This window comes from Notolepis coatsorum, assembly GCF_963971535.1.
Source record: "Notolepis coatsorum genome assembly, chromosome: 8".
Taxonomy (NCBI): Eukaryota; Metazoa; Chordata; class Actinopteri; order Aulopiformes; family Paralepididae; genus Notolepis; species Notolepis coatsorum.
This window is the reverse complement of record NC_140172.1, coordinates 55,025,522-55,047,884: the sequence shown is the minus strand read 5'-3', so window position 1 is coordinate 55,047,884 and position 22,363 is coordinate 55,025,522. Positions and strand designations below refer to the sequence as shown.

The window sequence follows — 22,363 nt, the reverse complement described above, 5'->3', positions numbered from 1 at the left end:
CCACAGAGCCAGTGGGATCGAATCCGGCTTGGCCGACCGTCCATACTAACACAATTGGCAGTGTTAGCGGGTGGGAAGACGGTGTGGGTGGGTCCTGGTCGTTGTAAACACTCCTACAGTTCGGTCGGGGCGCCTGCACAGCAAGGGAAGGATCTGGGAGAGGTAGTGTGACCTTCCACACGTTACTCTCCCAGTGAGAGTCCGCGCTGCCAGGTGAAAAGAAGCGGTGGGCTGGCTACACATGTGTCGGAGGAAGCATGCGATAGTCTCCGCCCTCCCAGACCGACGGTAGGGGGTAGAGTGCGCAGCGACTAGGAAGGGGATTGGGAATTGGCATAACGACTAACATTGGGATGGGAGAAAAACGGAAAAAGAAAGGGGGGGAAATGATAAAAAAAAGAAAAAAATAATGGATATAAACTTCAAATACACCCCCCCCCCCCTCTCTCTCTCTCTTTTTTGTGCTGAATCTTTCTAATACTATTGTACACATATTCTATCTAGGAGTATACATAACCACAGTTATGTTATACAGTTATTAAAGCAAAATCATATAGTCATCTTGCTGTATAGAAATATTCAAAGCCATGTATAATGCAAAATATTTAGTGAGAACACACTTCTTCCTTATTTCCTGGGAAGGGCTTCCTCTCACCGGCCATGTCAGGTAAACTGGCCTTAGGGGTGCTAGAAGGGAGCTAGGAAGAGACAAATAATAAGGGGTTAATTGGCAAATATAATCAACAACGAGCCTCATCTTCTTTTCCCCGGTCACCAATGCAGTTTGTGCAAATTCCAAAGGGTAGCACAATAAGACAATCAAGTATGTAAGTAAATGTAACTCAAATGAGATATTTGGTTATTTCTCATGTACTGTAGATGAAACCATGAGCAACCCCACCTACTGTATAAACTGTCCGTATTTGTAGTATTTCTACCAGAACATACATTATCACATTAAATACATCCCGAATGAAACCATAACTTTCCCTGGTTGAGCGTTTGAGGACCGAGGCAGCATCTCTCAACTGTGACATACCTCTCTGGTAGTGAGCGCATGTTCCCCAGCCAACAGCAGCATGCTAAGGCCTCCCATCTTTGTAGGATCTGATGATGGAACAGCATTCAAATGACATCAGAATAGTCTTTATTTGCCAAGTAGTTTTCACATACAAGGAATTTGCTTTGGTCGTTTTCGGTGCGACATTAGCGAACAGACATTAACAGACAGATAATACAATAAAGAGGTGGAGTAAGATAAAGTGAAATATGAACTAAGTTGAGCACAATAGAATATAATTGTGAAATAAAATAAAATATAGGCCAGGGCTGTACAACTGTAAATAAAGAGGTAGAATAATATTAAATGGGATATAAACTAAATTAAATATAGCACAATAGATTCTGAGAATTTACAATAAAAGATAAAATAGGAATAGGCTAGGCCAGGGATGTGCAATGGGCAATTATGTGCAAAGAGTATGAGTCAGTGAAGTATGAACAGGTATGTTTGGTTGTTTATGCAAGTATTTAGTCCAGTAACACAGTAGGGGGGCAGGGGTGTCAGTGAGGGTCCCAAGCCTTGTTGATGAGGCTCACTGCAGATAAGTGTAATAAATGTGTATCATTTATTATACAAAACCAATCCTGTGTAACTTTCCAAAACACGCTTCCACGCACCTGCCATGGCAAAATGTAACTGTGGCACGCTGTCAGTCTTGGGCACTTTCTTGGCAGTGGCGGAGTCCTTGGAGGAGTTGGAAGGGAAAGACCAAACTTTTTTGCGAGGGTTGCCGACTGGGTGGCCGGATGGACTCTTGACCGGCTTGTTGGTGGTTGGACACCACTTGTAGCCTGGGTTTGCCTTCATAAAAGCATCCTTGTACTTAAAGAAGACAATGTGAAATGGATATGGTAAAAAAAAATTAAAAGAAGTCAAGAAACTTGGAAGCTATCAGTATCATTTAAAAAAGGGCCATTTCACTTATAATAAATCTGAGAGTAGATTTTCCGATACATGATGCATGTTTGCTATGGTCTTTAGTTTACCAGATATTTGGTTATAGTGCTTTGTTTAAAAATTATTTATTAATATACGTATATATACATTTATTTATTTATTTACACCATGTATAAAACAACTTACAAACTATAATTTTTCATAAATATAGTGTGTATACGGCCAGTGTGAAACAGCGCTCACCTCCTTGGCCATGTCTGTGTACTTCTGCTTTTCCTTGGGCTCCAGCACGGCCCACCAGTCGGCCAGGATTTTGGTGGCTCCACGGTTGTCCAGGCGGGGGTGCTCCTGCCGCACCAGGGACCGGTGGCGTTTACAAAAGAGCAGGAAGGCGTTCATAGGCCGGCGGGCCCGCTGCTCAGAGGAGGAGTCCTCCCCCACCCCTTCCTCCGGCTCTGGGGGCCCACCTCCACGCTGCACCGCTGACCCCTGGTCCTGGCTGCACGGCTCCGGCTGCTGAGAAGGGATTTTATGGGACAGAATGCACATTTATATTCCAACCATTTCGAGAACCATTTCTATTTCTAAAATAGAAATAGCCGTTTACTTGCTGATGCGACAGAACATCCGTTTTCATTTAAAACAGAAAATCATTGAATTTATCCTGCTTTATACAGTGGTGTGCCCCCCCCCCCTCCCCCAAATCAAATCAAACCAAAAGTAATATTATATTCACCTTCTCCAGTTCCTCTTCATCTTCCTCTTCTTCCTCTTCAGAAAAGTCTAAGGCCTTCTTGGAGAGGAGTGGGTGCCACTGCAGACACTTGCGCTTGGGGCGCTTGCCGCTAACTTCTCCCACAACGGGTGGCTCCTTTCCCCTTCCTCCACCCTTCATGACACTACTGAGCCTGAGGAAGAAAGAAATTAAACAAGCATGTAATTTGTGAGAAGCTGCGACCAATCTGGCTACAGGAAACCCCCCCAATTCTTACTGGTACTTGCTGCCTTGACATGTGCTGCGACCACAGCACTAAAAGGCATCGTCTTTTTGCACTTATCTAGTGGCAAAATTGGAGACCATGGATAAGTGGAAATGTGTATGAAGTCTTGTGTCAATAGGACATAGGTGTACAAGTTGTATTCTTAGAAATGTGATTTAAGTGCCACCATCTGAACGACTGGTGTTGTATTTGCTGGGTGGCCATGGCACACTAATATCTAGCAGTGTGGCAAATTCCATGTGGTTTTTGTGAATAGCGCCACCATCTGGTGGAATGACACAACACGTGGTCAAGTTTGGTGCAAATGGGACAAAGTGACCATGAATAACACGTAACTTTCTGTTTATTTTTTATCAAAGATCGATTGGGTGGGGCTGTCATACAGTTTGGGATAGCAACTTTTTGAATAACAAACGTGAAGATGTTGGTATCTATATTCCACATAACTTAGTGAGAATGGCGGACATTCACAAAGAAGTCCACAATGCAAAGCGCACAGAGTGCTCTTCTCCTGTGGTCACAGGCAGCCTTGTAATGCGGATGCCTTCTAGCCACTACCCTCCTATCTTTGGCAAAACCATACCTATAAGCTAGGCTAACGGTGCGGCTGTTCTCTAAGCCTAATGCATGCACAGAGAAGAAAGGGGTATGTATCTGCTTGTCTAACTCCAGGGTAGATGGCAAATAAGCTAATTTCCCCAAAAGTTGGCGTGTTCCTTTAAAAGTGTCACTGCAGATTAATGAATGTATGACATTGGGGAAACATCCTAGGATGAGTAGGGTAAAAGGTGGTTTCCCAGAAATGCTAAATGCAAAATTGCAGAGTAAGGACAGGTGGATACATGTAGAAAGACCTGTGTCAATCGGACCTAAAGTGTAGGAATTACGGCTTTTCAAAGTTGTACATTGTGGCCTATTATCATAGTGCCACCATCTGGCCGATTTAGAATATTTCATTTTTTCGCCATGGCATTCATAATTCCGCCACCCAGCCTCTGGTGATACAGTGGGACCCTGCACAATAGTGCAACGCCTCAATACCGCCGCCTGGTGGATGATCGGGTGAGTTACAACCGGAAGTGGCCATCGGTGCATCTGGGAAATCCGTCCGGCAGTCACATATCGTTGCGGGACTACAGACAAACACTGGCGTGCATATGGATCGCTGGCGCTGCCATAACTCAATAATCGATATGATTTGGGCGTTTATTGCGCCATACAAACCGGAAATGGATCTAGTAGATCGACGTCAAATAAGTGGGATCTTTTTCCTCCAGTCTCATCGGCGAACGGTAAGAGGACAGTAACGTTACGTTCAGCTTGATTGTTTATTCTTTTCACTGCAAACCGATCTGATCAATATATCACCCATACTACATAAAGCATTTTCTGACGATCACGGAATTATAAACGACCCCCCCCCCCTTCATCCGCGCATGATGAATCATAACGTATATGATCATATACAGTTGCATTTTTTAATATAGCGTGTATCGGCAATAAACGGCAGTTGATCATCTATATATGCGTTTATGCCTATAACTCACGTTCTATGAATTACTGCAGAAAACGATAAAAACATACTTATATTCTAGAAGGTATTTTTGGAAGAATCTATGAATGAAAAAGTATAACGTCCCTACATCCTGAACGATAGATAATCGATGTTGAATGGGCCATAGTAATGTCAATTTAGCAATACAATTTAAAAAGTTATAGCCCTGCAAAGAAGGTGAACATCTCCATAGGCTTAGAGTGGTGGCAGTGAGCCTACATTGATGGATATAGCCGTGGCAGGGAATGTGTTAATATGACTTTTCCAGAGTACTTGAGTACTCGTTTTTGATGCACCTGATATAGAATATCAAACTACTAACTTACTTCAAATACCAAATATTTAAAAGGGGATGAAAAGTGTTAAATAATGGCTTAAAAGTAGGGATGTCCGATATTGGCATTAAAATGTAAAAGAAAAAAAAAAGTACATGTATTTAACCTTTATTTAGCCAGGCAGGCAAGTAAGAACAAATTCTTATTTTATTTATTGTCAAAAGTATGCATAATAAAAACTAATTAAATAAATATTAAAGAATATTGCCAGATCCAGGCCCTTCCCCTTTCAAAGCTGATAAGATAGGATTCATGAATGTCTTTATTACAGCAATGCGATATAATGCTACTTGATTACTGCAATGCAATCTTCTTTGGTTTACACTACATAACAAGACAACAAATTAACTCCAGTTATGAAATACACTGAAACCTACTTTGGGTGCACTGTGGAGTATTTCAGAGGCCCATTGACTTTGCATCAGTTTGGTTGCAAACTAGGCAGAAAAAAAGGAAAAGCTGGAAAAGGACTCTACCAATCAACATCATCATCAATGGAAATTTAGACATAGAATTCCAGAATTCTGAACGTACCCTTTAACTAACAACGAAGTTACTGAAATACCAACAGTCATACAAATGAACCCCTAACACGCTCGGTGGCCAGCTCTGCTGCCTCGAAAACATTGTACAGAGTATGGGAGGTGGAGTGTCAAGTCCAAGCATCACAACTGAATTAGCTTCCCTAACCAGCCTGCTTGCATCCCGCTTAACCCCCAGCATGCAACAGCAGAAAAAGGACATTTGCTATTCTTCGGGAGGAAAAAGCTGCACTGCCAGTTGTGATCCAGTCAAGATGGTTGTGCATATAAACCCCCAAAGGTACTTAAAAGACCCACCTCCATTTCAACCCCTGGATTGTCACTAGGGTTACAGACTCCCCTCATACCTCACACACCAAACAGGCACAATGTCATCTACAAGGTTCCTGTATTCCTGCTTGTTGTCCCCATCATGAATACACCCTACTAGGAATGAGTCATCAGAGAAGTTTGGAAAGAGGCGGGAGGCGGGATGCAGAGCTGTAGCTGAAGTCAGAGGTGTGAAGGGTGAACAGAAACGGGCAGAGGACGACCCCCAGGGGAGCTCCTGTGCTGTTCATCACGACCTCTGACGTACAGCTCTGAAGCCCTGTATGGTGGCCTGTTGGGTCATGTTCAACAACCCAGTATCCAATTAAATTTTTCACCCAGCATATGGGTCTATTAGTGAGTTACTATTGTTTAATTTAAGGCATCAACCTGTACACATCTTTGGGATGACTTTTGTTTTAAATTTCACAATATTTGTCATAATTATGACTATTTACAAAAGGTAATTTCAATACATTTCTTGTTGTTTTGAAAGTGAGCAATACAATAATTTTAGGCTAGCCCCTTGATGAGTTCTATGGTTATTGGTGGTGGTGGTAGACCAGAATCGGCAAAAGACGAGGAGTCAAGGAGCCAAAAGTGTGTATGCAATGCAATAAAGCACTTTTAATATCCTTTTCTTTTTTATTAGTTTGAAGAATCTATTTGAGGTCGGCTAGTCTGCAAGAATGTGCACTTGTGAAATTACCTCCAATAGGATGCAGTGAGCAGAATTCCTTCTTTGTGGCACCGTTATTAACTCATTCAGCGCCAGTCACAATGATAGTCGGGTTAACTCGCCATCGCTTGAGCGCCAATCACGAGTATAGTCGGGTTTTAATCGTTATTTCTTTTATTAGCGATATCCATAACGATTAGCGATTCATCCATCCAGCCTGATGTTATCGTTGGGAATGGGTCTGAGCCCGCAAAAGGGCATATACCGCCGCCTATGCCTTCCAGCTGGTATTGCACTCCACTGGGTATGGTGTAGTTTATTTTCTGGGACGATCCGAGCCGTGCCAGAAAATACTCAGGCGAGGTAGGCCTCAACAACGATGGCATTGAACAGTAACCCGGCCCGCCCGTCATTGTGTAATGGTCATTATACAACGGCATGCAAATTTCTCGATTCTGATTGGCCATTAACACGTCTTTATTGGCAACAATCCACGCTCCTGGGCTCAGGACCCGCCCACAACCGACCCACATCACATCACTCCGCCGGATCACAAGAAGGTGGCCAATAATGTTTACAAATGGATATGTCGATGGCGGCTAAACGACTAAATATCAAGCGATTCTGTCACAGCGAATGTCTTAGTCGTTTAAACAATGTTGGATGATGTAATTGATGGGTCTTGACTCATTCTGTAACAAAAGAAAAATCGCGGATTGATTGATGGATTAATTTGCGATTTTTCTTTCAATTTCTTTTTCCGTTCGGCTGTCAGCGCTCGCTCTAGTCTCCACCCACCGCCACACACCCCCCCCACACACACACATACACACACACACACACACACACACACACACGCACACACACACACACACACTCCTGTCTGCAACAGCGGGGGAGTCAGACTGAGAGAGAAGCAGCGCTGTTTTAAGTGAGCATGGTCTATTGAATTGATTGATTGGTTGATTGCTAATTTTATTACTGTACCCCTGGTTTCCAACTGGTTAAGTTTAGGCTAAAAGAAATAAATAAAAAAATAGGGCGAAGAAAACGTTTTTTTCCTATAGGGCAAAGAAAACGTTTTAATAAATTTTCAATCAATCATTCCAATAATACACAGTTGGATGTGTTAGTTGGTTGGATGCACTTCAAGCTGCTTCCACATGAGGCAACTTCTCTCAATCATTCCAATAATACACAGTTGGATGTGTTAGTTTGGTTGGATGCACTTCAAGCTGCTTCCACATGGAGTTGTGGGAACTACTTTTTCTGGCGGATGGTTTTTTCAATAAATCTTCGATTAATGTGTGTTTATTGTATAGAAATAAGGTTGGATGAATCTGGCAGTTGTATAAAAGCTTTACACCACGTGCAGTCGTGATTTGTGACCAATAAACCATGCCTAGGGGGGTCTAACGACCCTCGGCTGCGCCTCGGGCCTAACAACCACCCCTAGGCATGGTTTATTGGTCACAAACCACTCCTGCGTGTGATGTAATGCTTAATTATACAACGGCATGCAAATTTCTCGATTCTGATTGGCCATTCACACGTCTTTATTGGCAACAATCCACGGTCCTGGGCTCAGGACCCGCCCACAACCAAATCACATAACCCTCCCCGGCTCACTCCGGGAGAAAACAGGATCGCGGACAACAAATGGTTATGTTGAAAGCACCATAACGACTAAATATGAAGCGATTCTGTCAAGGGGAATGTGTTAGTATTTTAAACAATGTTGGATGATGTAATTGATGGGTCTTGACTCAATCTAGAACAAAAGAAAAATCGCGGATTGATTGATAGATTAATTGATTGATTTAAATTTCTTCCTTCCTACTTTCCGACTGCAGCGTTCTCTCTCACACTGTCCGACGCTGGCGTACCCACAAACACACACATACACACACACACACACACACACACACATACACACACACACGCACACACACACTGTGACACACACACACACACACACACACGCACACACACACACACACACTCCTGTCTGCAACAGCGGGGGAGTCAGACTGAGAGAGAAGCAGCGCTGTTTTAAGTGAGCATGGTCTATTGAATTGATTGATTGGTTGATTGCTAATTTTATTACTGTACCCCTGGTTTCCAACTGGTTAAGTTTAGGCTAAAATAAATAAATAAAAAAATAGGGCGAAGAAAACGTTTTTTTCCTATAGGGCAAAGAAAACGTTTTAATAAATTTTCAATCAATCATTCCAATAATACACAGTTGGATGTGTTAGTTGGTTGGATGCACTTCAAGCTGCTTCCACATGAGGCAACTTCTCTCAATCATTCCAATAATACACAGTTGGATGTGTTAGTTTGGTTGGATGCACTTCAAGCTGCTTCCACATGGAGTTGTGGGAACTACTTTTTCTGGCGGATGGTTTTTTCAATAAATCTTCGATTAATGTGTGTTTATTGTATAGAAATAAGGTTGGATGAATCTGGCAGTTGTATAAAAGCTTTACACCACGTGCAGTCGTGATTTGTGACCAATAAACCATGCCTAGGGGGGTCTAACGACCCTCGGCTGCGCCTCGGGCCTAACAACCACCCCTAGGCATGGTTTATTGGTCACAAACCACTCCTGCGTGTGATGTAATGCTTAAATAATGTGGTATGGACCTCCATGAGCAGTATTTGGAATGGCGATCAGATAATTGGATTATTTATTTTGCATTACATCAGATACAAGGTAAGAACACTATATATAAATTTGATCGTTGATCGGCGGCTGGGTGGCGCAGCGGACATTGCGCTCGTCACCAACACAAGAGACACCGGTCTCGAATCCAGCTGTCAGCGTTTCCTCCGGCTTGGGCCGGCCGTCATACTGACTCAATTGGCAGAGTCAGCGGGAGGGGAGTCGATGGGTGGTAGTCTGGTCATTGCACAGCAAAGACAGGAAATGGCGATGGGCTTCTATCCTCCCTACGACCGGCCAGTGGGGGGCACATGCGAGCAACGATCAGGACAGGGGAGGGAGAATTGGCACGAGAGGAAATTGGGATGGGAGAAAATTCACAGAAAAAGGAGGAGAAAAAGTAGGTAAAAGAAAATGATTGATCGTTGATCTGATATTTATTTCTACCCCGATCGACGCTGTCTCTGTGTGTGTATGTGTGGCTGTGTGCCGTTGGTGGCAGGAGGGGGGGGGGGGGGGGCCCACGGTCCAGGGCTCTTTTCATTCTTGCACGAGGAAGGATAATAATGATGAACTAGCGTTGATTTCAGGTAGATTCGATAATCAGGTGAAAAATTACAAGGTGTTTTGGGCTATTATCGCGTCTTTTCCTGGGATTACTAGAAATCACCAAAACTATACTCGTATTCAAAACGGTATAAAACGGAAATGTACCGATAAAAAAACAATCAGTTTTGTACATGTTGACTGGAAGCAACTCACTGATAATCGACGGGTGTATTAGACCATAGCTATAATTTAAGATATATTTTAAGCACTCGCAAATCGCGCAGTCCCCCCATTGATTAAAGCGGTGGCGTTCTAGCGCCATCTCGCGGATTAAGCTCCAGCGCTGAATGAGTTAAATATCTAAATTAAAAGGCTATTACATATAAATCACTAGTCTTATTAGTAGGGAACCTGGTACACATTTCCAGCTGTTCTAAAGCTTTGCCTCTTGGACTATCAAATCTCACATATTGGATTTTGATGAAATTGTTTTATTTCCCCAAGGCTTTTTCAAGCCACTCAACACAAATCCTGGTGTTGAGTGGAAACCAAGATAAACTAAACCAGATCAAAATCAATCTGACAAACAAAATGGCTGTTATTGTAACTTTATGCCATTTCCAACATAGATTGTAATTTTCTCATCTGGCACGATTTATTCAGACTAAAATCTTGTCAGTCTGGCTACTATTGTGTGACTTGTGGTTTTAGGTACTTGTGTTGGCTGCAGCTCTCTTGGCTGCAATACAATCTATAATTTAAGACAATAGCACAGCAGTCAAAAAGAAAGTCAAAGAAAATGGTCCTCCTTAATACTAAAACAGTCATCAAAACACTGTTGCAAAACAAGCTTCTCTCAATACAACAATATACATTTTGTTGCCATTATTCATTGCTTCAAACTTCAACGTTTCCTCTTCTTTTGGTTAAGACTTAAGACACAAACCTCTCAAATAAAATAAGAAAACCTCTAGGCAAAACAGACCCTCTTGGTACTGTGCTTTGTTTACATTTCTTGTTTTTGGCTGATGTGTGGTTTGGATTTCAGTGGGTATAGGCCGGGGTTGCTACTGCTGGCCACATCTCAGGCTCTGCTAAGAGAGTCTGGAGAAATTCACAATATAATACATTACCAAACTCCAACCCACATGTCAGACAAAAAGTAAGTAAACAAAGTGCAATACCAAGCAGGGCTCTTTTGCCTAAAGGTGGCTGTTTGACAGCATTACAGGGTCTACGTTGGCTACAGGAGACCTTCCATTTGTCTTCTCCCTTGCTGCCGTGGTATGTGCTTTCACTCTAGTACTGTAATAACCAGTATCCAGAGACCAATCAATTCAACGCATACAGACACCCTCAGCACACTCTTGCAATAGCTAAAAGTTGTGTTTTAACTAAGTCACCCAGCCCCCATTAATTACTTTTGTTGTTAGCTACCATTAGCGCTAACATTAGCGCTAACATTAGCTATAAAAGATTTTAGCTAATATCAGCTACCAAAAGTTGCAGCTAAGGCAGGCTACTGTTCAAATGTTCAGTGTTCAATCAAATCTTTGATTAACACTAACTAGCATGAAACATTTGGTAGCCGAGATGGCAGCTTTAACTCAATGGAGGCCAAACCCGAGATAAGTCGGGTTAACTTGCCAGCGGTTGGGCGCCAGACCAGAGATTTCTCAGGTTTTGGTTGTTTATTCCTCTATTCGATATTTTTATTCATTATTCATCCAGGGACCTTGGTGTTACCATAGGATAGGGAATGAGTCTGAGATCGCCAAAGTGCAATACCGGCCGCATCCAGCTAGACTGCGGTATCGAGCACCCTTTGTGACCTTGTATCTTGGCCTGTGTAACGGCCAAATGTCTCTGGTCTCACTTTTCCTTGTCGGGCGAGTGGAGTGGTTCTCCCGGTTCCATTGAAGCACATCAAATATCCCCGATCCATATGTTGTGGTGGGTTATGCCGTGGACCAAATGGACATCGGATGTACCAGATGGTGATCAAACAATTGGAATATTATTTTTGGAATACTCCCGATCACAGGTAAGGACTATCTCTGAAGTAAATTTTTGCTTGATCATGCAATTCTTTTATACCGATCGGGCTGATAAGCGTTTTTAGTGTTCAATACGAATGTCGTTAGTGGCAATCAAATCATCAGAAACGACCACAACGTCCAGATTACCACCCATCGACTTCCACCCGCTGACTCTGCCAATTGAGTTAGTATGACGGCCGGCCCAAGCCGGAGGCAACGCCAACAGCCGGATTCGAACCTGGTGTCTCTTGCGTTGGTGACGAGCGCAATGTCGGCTGCGCCACCCCACCCCCCCCTTTCATGCATTTATGATGAAACATAATACCTATGACATAGATTTGATTTGGGAATAATAGTGTGTACAGGCAAGAAATGGCAACGTTTATAGTAGAATTGACGTATAAGGCTATACTCAGCATTTCGGGAATTACCCCAGACCGCTCTAAAACAATACTTATATTCACCACGGTATAACACGGGAACGTATGGATGGAAAATGTATTCTTTTTCACATATTGAACGATAGATAGGTGATGTCAAATGGGCCAAAATGGGCCATAGTATTGTATCCATAGCTATAATATAGAATATAGTTATAGCTCTATAAACAAGGTGACGCACTCCTATCTTTTAAAGTGTGGCCTTGCTATGACGGGCTCTGTCTAATAGCTGGCGCTAAATGAGTTAATGTTTGGTCGCAAATGTTAGCTCTAATGATAGCCAACAGCCAAAGACGATGCTAGATGTTTTGCATTGTAGGACAGATGGACAATTTTTTATGACATCAAACAACAGCCATACTAATGCCGCCTTCCATTCAAGTTGGAAGTCGGAAGCTCCCAGTTGTGACTTTGGAATTAAGACCATAGCACATTCCAGTGTCCAGCTGGAAACCAGATATGCAGGATATGTAGTTTATCTGTGGGAGAAGCAAGGACCCCCGCAAGAGAGGCTGCTGTCTATGTGGCTGCTTTCTGAACACAGGATATGCAAGAGGAACTGTGTTGAATTACAACACTGGCATTGATGAGAATTCATCTTCCAAAAGAATACAAACATGTTAAAACAATGTTCTTGACAGTTTTTGCCGCCATGTTGAGACGACGTCAGATACTGCATCTCGGAAGAGTCATAGTTTAGATCAGCGGTTCTCAAACTACGGTTCGCAACCCAAAGTGGGGTCGTGGGTAGGCGACAGTGCATTGGCAAGTAAAAAAATATATATATAATTTTTAGTTTTATAAATGTGTATTGATAACATAGTGCTGTAATAAAATGTTCTAATAAATGTGCATGATCAAGATCAACGTGTGCTTTTATTTTGATATTCCTTAACTGTTTCAGCGCCAATGACGAAAAAAGTCGGGTTATCTCGCCGGTGGTTGAGCGCCAATCACGAGAAAAGTCGAGTTTTAATCGTTATTTCTTTTATTCGCTATATCCATTCATAATTCATCCATCCAGCCTGATGTTATCATTGGGAATGGCTCTGAGATCGCAAACGACCAATAACGCCGCCTAACACCTTGCGGCCGGTATTGCACATCATTGGAATCCCTCTGGCTTGGGCCGTGCATCGATTTAAGAAGCCAGCTCCGGGTTTTACTTCTTGGGCATGACTCACGTTATAAACACGCGGATTGGAGACACTGCAGCACCGTGGATTCATGTGTTTTGGTGCATAAATGTTGGAAAGACGACCGCGATCAATATTTGGAATGGCGATCAGGAATTGTATTCTTTTTGCAGTACATCAGATATGAGGTAAGGATGTTAGCAATCTTGCATTGATCAGATGATTTTTTGCCACCATCTGAGCGTGTGTCTGTAATGTACTGTGTAATATAAGCTGTTGGTGGCGCTCGAAGCATATAACCCGCCCCCCCGCCCTTTCGTGCGTGCATGATGAAACATAATACCGATAATCTAGCGTTTATTTCAGAATGATTCATAAATCAAGCGAGAAATGGCACGATTTCGAAGGAAATGCATTGAAGCGCAGTTTGCTGGAGTTTCTTGAGATTAGACAGGATCACTCCAAAACTATACTCATATTCACCACGGTATAAAACGGAAATGTATGTCTATATTATTTCATGTTGACCGGAAGAAACTCCCTGACAATCGACGTGTTTATTAGATCCATAGCTATAATATTTAATATAGTTTTTAGCCCTGCAAACACCGCCATATATCCCTATTCTTTAAAGCACTGGCCTTCTTACCACAAGGTAAACGGCGACCTCTAGGCGGTAATTGAGTTAATTCCACGTTGAAATTACACGATACATTAAGTGTGGGGTCGCCAAAACAAATCCTAAATAAAATGGGGTTGTGATATAAAAAAGTTTGAGAACCCCTGGTTTAGACCATGCCCAAGTTTCCTACTTGGAATTTTGACTTTGTATTTTATTTTTTTATTATTTTTTAAACAAACATATAAACAAACATGACAACACACGATAAGATATACAAGCATTAATTAACAGTGCATATCCAATGAAATCACCATTTAGTTAAATGTCTTATACAGGATATACCCCTAATGCCTACCCTACACACATATGCTCTAGCTCGTACCCCCCCCCCCCCTCCCGGACCCCCCATTGGATAATCCATCCATTATAACTTGTTCCTACCAGACACTACCTTTATATGCTAGCTTTTATTCTCTCCACCACTTCTAACCACATTGTCATTTTGGATTCATTGAGACCCAAAATTCTTGCTGTAGATATTTCTTGATAAATCACATTGAGATATGTAAGAATCCAGACCTTCCGGCACATTTTTTCCGGTTGAAACCATCGTGATGCTATCAGCTTTTTAGCCACTGTGATACCAGATAAAACCAATCTCTTTAGCTGTGGATGTACTGCACACTGAAATACATCATTCAGCAGTAATACAGAGGGGTGTACAGGTATATTCAGAGTTAAGAGATTTGATAATTGTTGGGTCACTTCTTTCCAGAATATCTTAACTGGTGGGCAGTCCCAGTACATGTGAATAAATGTCCCCTCGTCCCCATTTGTACATAAGGAGCATTTGGGGTCTTGTTTAAGACCCATTTTGTTCAGTCTTATAGGAGTTAAGTATGTCCTGTGAATATAGTTAAGATTGATTTGTTGATGGTCCGGGTTCCTTGATGCAAGTCGAACATTTGCCCAGGCTTCTTGCCATTCAAAATCTATCTCCAGGTCTGGTATATCCCTCCTCCAGACTGAGTCTAGATGGAGGGTTTCATATGAGGATGTTAGTAATTGATGATAAAAATCTGAAACAAAACCTCTCGATGTCTCTCTTTCATAGAAGAATTTGTGGTATCTGTGGTGTACAATTGGTATCCTTAATGGAACACCGTGAGCCTTCAAACATGCCAAAACCCTGTTTGTTGAAAACATCTCCTAATGAGTGTATGCCTTGCTTTTCCCATCTAGGGAAACGTATAGGTTGTTTTCCAGTCAAGAGTGCATTGTTATTGAATAAGGGAGTATGATTATGCCATTTCTGTGGGATAGAATAATTTTTTTGTGTTTCACGCCATATCCGGATCGCATGAGTAATTATGGGGCCAAATTTCCGTTTGCATTGCTTAATTGATCATTTGGTGTATACTATGTCCTTCAGCCTATGTGGAGCTACTATATTTTCTTCTAAATTTCTCCAGGATACTGATGCTTGGGGATCAAACCATGTTGTCAGTGGTCTTTAAGTGTACGCCTTAAAATAGTGGTAGAAATCTGGAAATGCCATACCACCGTCTGCTCTGTTTCTCTGTGCGGTGGATCTTTTTATACGTGGTGGTTTGTTATTCCAAATAAATTTGTATGTGGAGGAGTGTAATTCTTTCCAGTAACCCTCTGGAGGGGGTAACGGTAGCATTGAGCTGAAGAAGTTGATTCTAGGTAGGACGTCCATCTTAACTATTGATACCCGTGCCGGTACTGAGTTTTTGAGTTTTGACCACCTGTCAAGGTCGTATTTGATTTTGTTTTGGATTTTTATGTAATTGTGCTTCACCGTTTGGCTTATGGTAGGGAATATTTCAACTCCCAAACATCTAAAGTGTTTTACCATCGGTATCTCTCCTGGGAGGGTTATATTTCTTTTTGCAGGGGCGTTAAGTGGGAGGAAGGCCGACTTCGGCCAATTTATCCTAAATCCTGATAAATCTCCAAAGTCCTCAATCAGCTTGAGAAGATGAGGCAATGCGGTGTTGGGGTTTTGCATGAACAGTATTACGTCGTCCGCATATAAACTAATTTTATGTTGTGTGCCCTTGATTACGATTGGTTCTATGGATTGGGATTGTCTTATATATTGTGCTAAAGGCTCTAATGATAGATCGAATAGTCCGGGACTAAGAGGGCAACCCTGTCTGGAAGAACGTGATACCGGAAAGATTTCGGATGTGATTGTACCTGTTGTAATCATGGCCGATGGGTCTTTGTATAATACTTTAATCATATCAATGAATCCTTTTCCTAACCCCATCCTTTCTAATACTGCCCATAGATACGACCATTCCAACCGGTCAAAAGCTTTCATTGCATCCAGGGACAGCATCGCCTTAGGTGTGGTGTCTTCCTTGTTAGCATCTAGTACGTGTAGTAATCGTCTTATGTTATCAGTGATCAAGCGGCCTCTTATGAAGCCAGTTTGGTCTGGAATTTTGACTTTATGAGCCTTTTCCATTGCATTTTTTCTAAGAACTCGACTTGTCTGGAACACATGGTTAATACAGTCCCCCACTGACAACCTTAGGGGTTAAAATAAATGCTAAATGGTGGAAGATCCAATATGGCATACTAGGGATGGGTGATATGAAAACAATTAATATCATGATAATTATCTGAATATGTTATGATATTGATATATCACGTTTCTGCTTATATTAGGGATGCACCAAACATTTTGAGCTATACCATTAATCTATATTTATTTACATTTCTTTTATTAACTGATATTACAGATGTCTATATGATCTGTATAAAACTAGTTTCTATGATAATTTAATTGTGTACATAGTGAAACACATGTAAACACTGAACTTGAAAAAGTAATGTCTTTATTATTTCCAAAACATTTGGAAAATACCATAAATCATAGATGTACTGCATGGTGGGCGGCTGGGTGGCGCAGCGGACATTGCGCTCGTCACCAACGCAAGAGACACCGGGTTCGAATCCGGCTGTCGGCGTTGCCTCCGGCTTGGGCGGGCCGTCATACTAACTCAATTGGCAGAGTTAGCGGGTGGAAGTCGATGGGTGGTAATCTGGACGTTGTGGACAGCGACTCCTACAGGTCGGTTGGGGGACGGCTGCACAGCAGAGACAGGAAATGGCGGGGGTAGTGTGAGCCTCCCACACGTTACACCTCGCCAATGAGAGTCCGCGCTGGCAGGTGAAAAGATGTGACAGGCTGCCTCCTCGTGTATCGGAGGAGACACGTGATGCAAGGCTTCTATCCTCCCTACAACCGGCCAGTGGGGGGTATATGCGAGCAACGTTCAAGACAAGGGAGGGGAGAATTGGCACAGCGAAATTGGGATTGGAGAAAAATAGAAAGAGAAAAAGTGGATTAAAAAAAATAGATTTACTGCATGGTTTCTTCTCATTACGTTACAGCTCCACCATAAAAAAAACCACATAAAATAACTAATGTTAGCCGACAATCCTGTGCTGCATCACTGTCACATGCAAGTAATGTTACACAAACAAACTCCACCAAAAGACACACACAACGGCAGCTAGATGGATCATCAGCTGTTCACATCGGCCTAGTTTTTGCTCATCAAACCTGTACAGATATATGAAAAAATCACTGTCATCTGCCGATATCGATATAGTCACCGATATATTGTGCATTCCTAAAATAAAATGTTATAATGTATATATAATCTGTCATGGGGGGGTTGGGGGGCATGAGGCAGTTGGAGGCAGATTTCATTCTCTCTTTCATGGACCAAGGGTCTGGTGAGGCCAGGATTCCTGGTCTTGTTATAATCTTCAACCATTGTTGAACACCTAGTAGTAATAGTGAAGCCGTATTAACAATTTGCAGGATGGTTATATAGAACCAACCCTACTCTACTTTCATTGGCCATGATTTGCTGAGATTTGCATTATTTACCCTATCCACACGTTTTTCTCAAGCAAGGTCACTTACTCATAGACATCATGATCTGGTGTAAGCATAGTTTTCTAGAATCATATTGATTGAAGTACAATGGACTCTGTCCTTGAATCTGTCATGTCAGCAGTCTCCAAAGTAAAGAGGATGTCACGAAGAAGAAGGATCATGGAAGTCATTGAGACTAGACTGTATTCAATAGGTCCTGCTAGTTTCTGATAAGGTAACTAAGGGGGGGGCTCAACCAATTTAAACTAGCTTGAAGCGGCAATACATACTTTTAGTTGACCATTTAAACGTTGGGTATATTCTAAGGATGCACTAGTATAGATATCTCATTACAGGCAGATGCCAGGCTAGAATAGGGTTTCACATCAGAGAATTTCCCCCAAGTAATAAAACCAAGACTCATCTGAAATATGTCAGAAATAAAAAACAACTTAATTTTCTGCACTTCTCTGGGACAATTAAGGACGTTAGCTCACTCTACCGGAGAGAGAGAAATGGATTATATCTCAATAATTGTTTTCCAATTACCTGTAAAACTATGGATTAAACCAGTATCTCAATAGTTTTTGTTCAATGACCGCAAACCAACGGTCTACCTATAATGCTCATTAAATGTAATGAATTGAAGAATCAGATCTCTGTATTGACTTTAGGAGTCAGAGCGGTTTGGCAGTAGAGAGGTGGCAGTGGTGCATCCCTAGTATATTCACCTTTCATTATGAGTTTTACTTGGAGGTGGAGAATTTGCTTTTTAGAACTGAAAATACACATCTGTCTTACTCCAGTGTTTACTGTCATATACTGAAGACATTCTTGAGTCCACAAATACTTACATTGTTGACTAATAAATTTGTTGATTTAAAGGGTCACTTCACCAAAAAACAATGCTGATTTATTTTGCACATAATCTCACATACACCCAGAAACAGAGTAAATTAGTTTGAATATGGCCACCAGTGATGTTATCGGGCCATTGAATCCTTGTGTTGTGTTAATTACAACTCCATTAAATTATAAGGTAGCAGTCCCTATAAACACAATGCATTGTTATTTTTTCATCTACATCATTTCAGAGCTGTAATTAACAACACAAGGATTCAATGTCCTTGATGATATAATTGGTGACCATATTCAAACTAATTTACTCTCAATAACAGTCAAACTGTTATGCAAATAAATGCAAAACCAATTTATAGAGTTTTTGGATGTGTGTGAGATTATGTGCAAAATAAATCAGCATATCTTTTTGGCGACGTGCCCCTAATAGACAAATCTGGGGAGAAAAGGGACATAAAAATGAATAATCTACCACTAAAGTCTTGGTTGACGAAGACCAAACGGACCAATTAAATCGACTAAGAGGGGGCAGCCCTAATGTTTACAAATATTACACATGTAAACAAACATTTTACAGAGTCAAGCTTCAAGTGAAGCTTGTATTTAACTCTGTCACATGCTGTCAACCCTTGTATCAAAGGCTCAGACGATACATTTCAGACCAAAATAAAATATCTCCAATCCAAAAATGACTATATGTAAACAAAGCCAGTAGTGGAGTGACAGTCTTTCAGCAGAGGACACCATTTCTGTGATCAAGGATTGTGCCTTTAACATAGCACACATGCAATATCAATTAAAAATATGCATAGAAACTATGATGCATATAAACAATTTAGAAAAATAGCATGCATTAGGTGTATATCAGCATATTTTGTATTAGTAATAGTAGCCTACATTTATTCATTTAGTTTCTTTATACGCCCACTTTCACACAAGATGTGGCAAATAAACACACAATACAGTACAAATTGACAATTGATGGAGGTATGATGTTAAAATGAGATCATGAGACTGTAGGTAGGCACCTGGAATATCCTCAGGCATTAAAACAAAATGAAACTTAAGAGCCATTGTATGTAAGGATGTTGAAAGGAAGACAGACATACTTACTTAAGCACTAACTATGGAAATGCTTTATGAGTGATGGAGATGAATCTGCCAGCCAGCCTGTCATGCAATGACGATGATGACCTATAAAATATAAGACACTACTCTTAGTCAAGAATTAAATTTTCAATTATGCAACGTTTACCTAAACATAATGCACTCTCCACTGGAAATGTTACGAATGCAACTTCGCATAACATTTGTGTGACACACGAGTGACACTGCATAGCACACAGTCACAGACTTAAGCTGTAAACTATGGTGGGACATTTTGTTGATCACTGACCATTTCAATCGTGTAGTCCATCCGCCCTTCTGGCCAAAACCAAAGAATGTAGGCCAAAACCTACGACCATTCGATCCATTTAACGCAGTATTATTAGAAAGCCTACAGCTCAGTGGGCACAGTGGCTGTAGCTTATTGCTGCGCAGGGTTAAGGGTTTAGTTGTGTTTCAGGTAAAACTGCTGATGTCCGATTGCACTGTCACACAATTATCGCGATGGCCATTTTATGCACAATAACATCACCGAATTGTGGTTCATCGATAACATTCCGTGTGCCTACCTTCGGCTCCCTATCATGCGTGTATCATAAGCTCACATTTTCATCTCCATGCAAAATGTCGATCTAGTAGGGTCTGACAAGACAGACAAGCGAATGAGAGTCCATCTTGCTTTGGAGAGAAAACGAAGTACAGTAGAGGATATTTCACTCCTGTCAAACTCTCCGATGTGCAATATCGTCGAAGGTCTCCCACACTCGGAAAAACAACAACGTTCATTAATGAAACTATGGATTTTCCACCCGGGCACATGCATCTGTGGGCAATGTTTGCTGAACACTATCCCCATTTCCTCCCCAGTTAGTACGAATAAAAAGTAGCTAGTTAGCTCGCTAGCACACACAGCCTACTGGACGTGTCACAGATAGATCATGCAATGGTTCCAAAACCCACAACAAGCCACTTAGCAAATAGTGACAAACATTTTAACCAACCCAATTGATGATCCCACTGTACTATCTGCAACTATCCGTGTCGATCACCGTGCAGTTGACTGGGATGGAAGAGGAGGAGGAGGCGGGGGAGATCATACCTCACACCGAAAACACTTCTTTGCCATAATCATAATCGGTCTCAGTGTTACGTTATTTACATCATGTTTTCTATGACGAGTGAATTGAAATGTGTGCAACATGGTCCCGGCGGACGGGACACACGGTTATTAGAACGATCAGTGAAAGAAGCTCGGTGTAAAAAACAATCCAGTAGGACGAAGACTCGGCACAACGCGGACATCATGTCCAAAGCAGCGATCACGATACACATTTCAGAGTTGGTTTGACTGAGAGGTTCAAAAAGAACACTTGGGTTTTATCGAGCGATTATAAAACAACAAGTTCTCTGTCATGAAGGCATCTTAATGTGTAAAAACATACCTCTAGATCCAGCTCAAGTGCACCGCCCGGGCCCTGTCTCATCCCCCTCCTCGGTAACTTATTGACACCAGAACAGTTCTGACGGAACACTCACAGGAGGAATCACGAATGTCATGGTCAACCCGTCCAAACGCACGGCGACCTCAGCGCCCGGAATACACGACAACACAGCACTTCCAAACGGAATCGGATCAAATGTTCAGTCACATTCAGTTACAATACTTTCGTTTTCCTCGAGCAAAATGTTTTACATCTTATCCCGATCTACCCTCCCCCCGTCCAGAGAAGTGTTTCTGCGGTCCTCGAGGCTGATGTTCATGTAGAAGCACTGCCTGGCCTCCTCGCCATGACAACATCACTCAGACCCGAACTGACCAACACCACGCAACGCTCAACACAACTTTATTATCTTTTGCATTGTCGACTTTGGCAAAAGGTCAGTGAAAAGAAAAGCCGATCACATACAGTACGCGTAACACTCGGTTAGTGGCCGTGTGTTTCAGCTGAGTGACTACTTGATGCAGCTTCCTGGTGATGTATCGGATAAATGTTTGGATAATATTAGTTCCAGCAGCACTCACCCGTAAACAAACCACCAAGTAAACGTGGTGCTCTCTCACCCCGAGCCGTGCACCACCACCTCTGTTACCGTAATAACACACCCGGAGCCGAAACCCTAAAGTGATCACAACAGTTTCTGCAACATACTGTACAGTGCAAACATCCCCAACATGTAAGACTGTACGTGATTGGACGCTCTCTTGAGGGACAGACGAAACCAACCATACAGGGGTGACATTACAAATGGAGTATTGTTCGGAGAGACAGCTAGATTGAATGTAACGTCTTCATAATGTGCAGGACATGGGGGCTACAGTTAGGCCACACGACCACGGACCAGGTGGGTGCTGCACGGTGGGAAATGCACGCAGAACATTAAATTGGGTTGCACAGGCTATTGTACAATGAACACGATTTACTCGAATGCCATGATATAGGCTACATACTCCTCAGCGTATGACAACAATACTGTCTGCAATGTATATTCCACATGTCGACAATATTATAGAAGTCATTGATGTCATAATGTATCAGATGTAGCAGTACTGTCTATCTGTATCGTGTATATGTTATATTATGTTATGATTAATTGAAAATGGGGGACCCTGATGTAAACAAGACGAAAGTCTTTCTCTGGT

At 42.0% G+C, this 22,363-nt stretch overlaps 1 protein-coding gene across 4 annotated transcripts in view; it reads right to left on the bottom strand.

Moving 5' to 3' along the window:
* Positions 1 to 21,850, bottom strand: part of bbx (BBX high mobility group box domain containing) — a 34,489-nt gene extending 12,639 nt beyond the window's left edge. For 2 of the 4 annotated variants that reach the window (XM_084320946.1, XM_084320948.1), the window contains exons 1-7: positions 21,746 to 21,850; positions 19,729 to 19,809; positions 2,697 to 2,868; positions 2,204 to 2,476; positions 1,681 to 1,885; positions 1,040 to 1,107; positions 621 to 698 (exon numbers count right to left, since the gene is read on the bottom strand). In XM_084320946.1, the coding sequence (XP_084177072.1) occupies positions 621 to 698; positions 1,040 to 1,107; positions 1,681 to 1,885; positions 2,204 to 2,476; positions 2,697 to 2,855 (783 nt within the window). In that variant the 5' untranslated portion in view covers positions 2,856 to 2,868; positions 19,729 to 19,809; positions 21,746 to 21,850. Of the gene's footprint in view, positions 1 to 620; positions 699 to 1,039; positions 1,108 to 1,680; positions 1,886 to 2,203; positions 2,477 to 2,696; positions 2,869 to 19,728; positions 19,810 to 21,164; positions 21,302 to 21,745 lie in introns of those variants that run through there. The other 2 variants (XM_084320949.1, XM_084320947.1) reach the window with 2 other exon arrangements.
* Between the last annotated feature and the right edge of the window lie 513 nt (positions 21,851 to 22,363).